At 33.9% G+C, this 6000-nt stretch overlaps 2 protein-coding genes across 2 annotated transcripts; one reads left to right on the forward strand and one right to left on the reverse strand.

Annotated features, from left to right (window-relative positions):
* Positions 1-816: 816 nt before the first annotated feature.
* Positions 817-2679, forward strand: EMB3113 (Ribosomal protein S5 family protein). The gene is made up of 2 exons (XM_088103702.1): positions 817-1533; positions 2244-2679. Exons 1-2 carry the CDS (start codon positions 878-880, stop codon positions 2491-2493), a joined length of 906 nt encoding a protein of 301 aa, XP_087959828.1. The 5' UTR covers positions 817-877; the 3' UTR covers positions 2494-2679.
* A 672-nt stretch (positions 2680-3351) lies between these two features.
* Positions 3352-4948, reverse strand: LOC124826819 (uncharacterized). The gene is made up of 3 exons (XM_047299759.2): positions 4741-4948; positions 4482-4639; positions 3352-3894 (listed from the first exon to the last, which is right to left on the reverse strand). The coding sequence occupies exons 1-3, from the start codon at positions 4825-4827 to the stop codon at positions 3798-3800; spliced, it is 342 nt and encodes a 113-aa protein (XP_047155715.1). The 5' UTR covers positions 4828-4948; the 3' UTR covers positions 3352-3797.
* Positions 4949-6000: the final 1052 nt, after the last annotated feature.

The raw sequence follows: 6000 nt of genomic DNA on the forward strand, positions 1-6000 counted from the left end.
TCTCTCAGTTGAGAAAGTATATATTTGATCATTCTCATGTGTTGGAGGTAGAGAAGTTGCAAGTCATAGAAAATCTCTCTTTGGAGATATTACTTGTAAGTATAGAAGATCATCAGACAAAACAACTTAGAGGAAAATCTATCAATCTAGTTAAGGTAGTTTAAGATAGGAGAATAAGTGAATCTACTTTGAAATTAGACGAGGAATTAAATATGTAGTTAAATATTCACAACACAAAAAAAAATGACTTAATTTAAAATAAGAATTAAATATGTAGTTAATCTTTAAGGAAAAAATTACATATTCATAAAATTATAGAAATTAAAATTAAATTTAATTATAATGATTTTGAATTTAATCAAATATATTTATTTTTTATTTTATTTTAATTTGTCTAAAAAATTTGAAAATATTTATAATTTTTATTTTGTATAATTGAATTTTTTTAATTTAAAATAATCTAATTAGATTATTTTGTTAAATTGTGATTAAAATCATGTTTGCACATGTATGGGGTTAGTTTGTAATATTTTTAATTTTTACTTTTAAAATTTTTTTCATTGGTTTTTTAAATTTTTTAGTCACTTGTTGTCACGTGTATATGTATTCAATTTATTTCTTAAATTTTCAGATTTGTTTGAATTTTCTAAACAAATTAGAGAATAATAAATGTAATTAAGTCAATATATTTTCACTTTTATAAAATTAGTTAGCTCATCTTGAAAATTAAGACAAGAAAGAAAAAAGAACCATTTTGGAAGAAGATAAGGAAAGTCACATTTTAACCTTTGGAAATTAATTCATGGTTAATTTCTTCACAAACATATGTTGTTGCTCTGAGTGTTGTTGAGGATCAGGATAAGCTTTCCCTGTTTCCATGGCCGCACCTTCGCTTTCCTCCGCTCTCAATTCCCTCTCCCTCTCCACCTCTTCCCGCTTCTCTCTCCTCCCTTCGCCGCCGCACACCGTCTCCCTCCTCTTCGCCAAACCCCAACACCACCCCTCCCTCCTCTGCGCCAAATGCAAACCCTCCGATGACATCGACACCTCCTTCTTCGACAACGTCAACCCATTGGAAGACATTGACTTCAACCCCCCAGAGCCCCCGGAGGGATTTGTCGCCCCTCCCTCCTTCGACGATGGCCCCCTCGAGACGGAGGACGAGATCGCCGCAGCCTACGAGGAGCTCTACGGCCCCGCCTTCAGCGGCGTCTCCGTGCTCGGGAACGACGTCTTCGAAACGGACGCCCTGGTGAAGCAGGACACGGGGTTCGGGTCCGGCACGAAGAAGGAGAAGGTCCGTGACGGGTTCGAAGAGAGGGTGGTCCAGGTGAGGAGGGTGACGAAGGTTGTTAAGGGAGGGAAGCAGTTGCGCTTCAGAGCTGTCGTCATTGTCGGCGACAAGAAGGGCCAAGTCGGCGTCGGAGTTGGCAAAGCCAAGGAAGTCGTCGCCGCCGTTCAGAAGTCGGCCTCCAATGCCAGGAGGAACATCGTGAAGGTGCCAATGACTAAGTACTCCACTTTTCCCCACAGGTACTTTCTCGACCTTACCTTACCCTACACTGTATTTCTAAACTGTTTGTTTGTTTTGGTCACCCATTTATGCTGTTATGATAATCTGCAAGTGTCTTTTGAATCCAAGATTGAATCGATGAGGTTTTTTATAATTAATTATGCAAACAAAAATGAAATTAACTTTGCATATGTACGAGTTAAAAGTACAAATTTGGGTTAGTCCCAGGTGTGCGGACACGTATATTAGCCTTAACTTCAGCTTTTGATTAAGTGTTCTAAACCAATCAGTTTTGTTGGGATTCTTAATATTGCAAAAAAATGTAGACAAATGCGGCAGATGCTATCGCAACTGAACTTGCATAGTAGTCTCGAAGATGCCAAAAATGTTGATGTTGTGTCCAAAATCAAGAACATGGGAGGTTTTCTAAAGCCCTTGAAATGTCTGTTTTTGGTTCTAGTCCTGCCTCTTGGTTTAGACTCCCACGTTATACAAAATTAGACAAACTGATTAAAATATAAGTGAGAATTGTTTTGACGGTGGTTTAGAGGCATAGTATTATGATCACTCTATCAGTTTCTTCCTGATAGAGTTGGAGTTTAACTTAGAGTAGAAGTATGTCATTGGCTCTGATATCTGGATTGATTGACTTCAGGGCTTTTTATGAGAGAATGATTATTATTTGTTTCTAGATAGCTTGTACTTAATTTTGTGTTGTTTGTTTTTCCAGATCTGATGGAGATTATGGAGCAGCGAAGGTGATGCTTAGACCTGCTTCTCCCGGTACTGGAGTTATTGCAGGTGGGGCTGTGAGAATTGTTCTTGAAATGGCGGGAGTTGAGAATGCTTTGGGAAAGCAACTAGGGAGTAATAACGCACTCAACAATGCCAGAGCAACCGTTATTGCTGTGCAGAAAATGAAGCAGTTTCGAGAGGTTGCTGAGGAGCGTGGTATTCCCATGGAAGAATTATGGAAGTAATGGATTTCAATCTTTGTGAAGCCGATGTAACTTCTAGATTTCAATCTTTGTGATATAGAGCTGGTCATAGTTCTTGTCAAGGAAGTGAAACACTGTTCAATTTTTTTAATGTTTTCTGAAAATGAATAGTTTCTTCAAAAAAGAGCTACTCGTTCTGATTGATTAATATATTCTTTACCTTCTGCCTGTTTGATTTGTCCAACTTATGGTTGGCTTCACCCTGGTTGAGGACTTCGATTGTTCTTCTCAGGGTTCAAAGCTTGAAAAGCTTACATGCTTATGTTCTAGATACAACTAATGCAATTAAATTGATGTGATAAAGAAAAATTAATCACTTCTGGGAGTAAAATAAACGTCTATATATGACTAATGATAAACACAGTCCATGTCATCTGCAAAATTACTTTTTGTTTACACGTGTTGTATACATATATCTGTATAGTAAGATTTTTCAAGCAAATTATAGTTCTATGCTTCTGAATTGACGATAATGTTCCTAATGTATTTATTCCGATGATTATTTCTCACATATAAGGTGTAGTTAGTGCCTTAGCTTTTAAAGGTACAGTCGATGTAGCGATGTTAGAAGATATGGATACTTGCTACAATTTCAGTCATTTATTGGAATGAGATTTTATCTCCAGGCACTACAATTTCAGTCATTCATACAAGATATATTTGGAAAGACCAACACATGTGTGATATATTATGAAGACTAAAAATATATTTGGAAAGATCAAGTCATATCCTTATAGTTGATTAAGGTGATCATACTTTGAATTCAGTGCCTGGCGAGAGATAAACAAGCACACAATATATCTCAGGGTTTGCATAAAAAATCTACGACAAGAAATCTAATTTGCCAAGAAATAATAAAATCATCACAAAAAAAGGGAATCTATACAACTTGCAACGTACAAGACTACAGGGTATCCTGCAGCAAAATCCACAATGGAAAAAAAGAAGAATAGAACAAAATTTAGCTATCAGACAACAACAAAAACGGTGTCCTCATTAGACCACAACGGCATATCGAACGAAAGAAACTCACTTCTAGTGAAAATTCCCCAGCTGATGCATCTGTTTCATCGTATCATTAAGAAGAAACACAGGGAGAGGGAAGGGAAACAAGAGTAGCTGACAGAAGATAAACCTTTCAGCTAATACGTTTCTCTTAAGAAATCTGGAACATTTTTGGTTGCCGATTAGTTCACCATGAAAGATTTCAATCGAAGTTTCCCTACAAAATTCAAGAAAATGTCCTCGGAAATGCTCCCAGTCTCGAGCAATATTTTAAGAAATAGTCATTTGCTCTTTAGGTTCTCTGAATGGTCCTTATGCTCTAATCCCATCTCACGCATTTGATGTTCGACAGAAACTAAACCAGTTTCTGCAAGAAACCTGCAGAGAAAATGTATCAAGTACGGCATATAAAAAATTCATCAGAGAAAGTTGTAAACAACTGACCAGTAATAAGATGTCAAAAGAAAACCGATGCTTTTCACGACTTTACTTAAACATATGATACAACATGCAATTCCCTTTTATTTTCACTTTTGCAATCTTCCCCGAGCCACCTATAGAATCACAATACACTAACCAATCATACACACACATTCGTTCCTTTCGATGCTATATCACTCTGAAAACACTAAATTTGATCCATGAATTATAACATCATCGATCCATCACAACATTTTGCACAGCCATATGGAGTGCCAGCGCCAGACAAACTTATATAAAAGAAAACACGCACATACAGAAGTGAAAAGCTTAACTCATATATCAAGCACAAAACTTGGCCTTACCTACTACAATAACAACACTTCCAAGTTATGCCATTTCGGAAATCACATTAGGGCCTAGTTGATAAATGTTTAATTTAGAGTTAACAGGGATGCAAACTATGTAGGAATCATGACTATGGATAAAATCTCACTTTAAATTTGGAAGCAATACAATTTACAAACAGGGAAGAATGAAAGTACCAGCTGAGAAGGAAGAATAGGGTGACGCAAATTAGAACTAAGAATGCAACATGGAACATCAACCATGAATCACTGGAAGAGAATGCCAACGCCAGCATAACAGCAAGACAGACACCCAACATTAAAAAAGTCGACTTTAAAGTAATCCATGTAGGACCCTGAATTAAAAAAGCAGCAGCAACAACAAAAATCACACAAATCTAGTGAAAAAAGAGTATAAAATTAAAAATAGAAGTGATCGCGGAGTGAAAATACGAACGTTAACACCAGGAGCTAGTGCTCCTAGAAGAACTGCTTTGGCTGATGATACATCTCCAGTATCTGCTTCTGCGTGCTGATGTTCCATCTTCAAACGCAAATTGTAATAAGTTGGTTAGGGTTTTTTTGCCGTTGAATCAAATCCCAATTTCCCGATAGTCTCTCATTCTACCAGTTTTAGCCTTTTAGATTTAAAAAGAAAAGGAAAAATATTTTGACTCGTAAAATTGATTGGGCTTTCAACAATGACCCAAATGTTTGGGTTTGTCACTTCTCATTTTGAGTTTTGTGCTTCAGAGAAGGGAAATTCTTCCTATACTGAAAATCAAATTGCTCATTCTTTGTTCTAAATATTGCATTACAGTTCTTTACATTTTGAATTATTTATTCTGAAAAAGAGGAAGAATTATTCATTTTGAATTACAGTTCTTTACATTACAGTTCTAAAAATTGCTCATTCTTGATTTTGAATTAAAATTAAAATTCGTATCCATAGTTTGTGCTAATTAAGTTTTATTATCTGAATTATTGAAATGAAACTCCGTTCGTGAATAAAAAATTATATTGACTTCTATCTTTTCTATTAATTTATTTTGGGAGGAAGAAAGGAGGTAAAATTATACACATACTTTCATAATATTTTTTAAAAGTAATGGATTATCATGTAATTAAAAACCAGAATTGATTAGGAAATACACCGTTCTTTTTATTAATTGATTTGTTTGTCAATTATATATATATATTTTATTTATTAATAAATTTTATCAATAAATTTTTCTTTTTTAAATGAAATATATATTATCGATAAATTTGTATTTTTTCGTCGATAATAAATTTATTAACAAAATTTACTAATGTAAAATTTGTCGATCGCAAATTTATTTTCGTTATAAAATTTCATAATAGTTCCACAAATTTTTATAGTGTTATCTTTGCAAAATTAAATATCAAACTTTTTTAACACTAAAAAAATAGTATAAATTATGACAGTTACTTTTATATAATGTGACAATTATATAATGTGACAGTTATTTTCTTGGTGTAAATTACTGTTGTTGAAATTATCATAATTTTTTAATTATAAATAAAATCTAATGAAAATAAGGACACATAAAAACGTCATTCCTAACATTATATTACAACGTTTATGACGGTTACTATTATTAATTATCGTAATTTAAATAATTTATTATTTATTATTATCTATCTATATTTATAAATCTTCTAATTTTATAAAATCTATTTTTAATAATGTTAATTT

This window comes from Vigna umbellata, chromosome 1 (assembly GCF_029865625.1).
Source record: "Vigna umbellata cultivar VRB3 chromosome 1, Vumbellata_1.0, whole genome shotgun sequence".
Classification (NCBI taxonomy): domain Eukaryota; kingdom Viridiplantae; phylum Streptophyta; class Magnoliopsida; order Fabales; family Fabaceae; genus Vigna; species Vigna umbellata.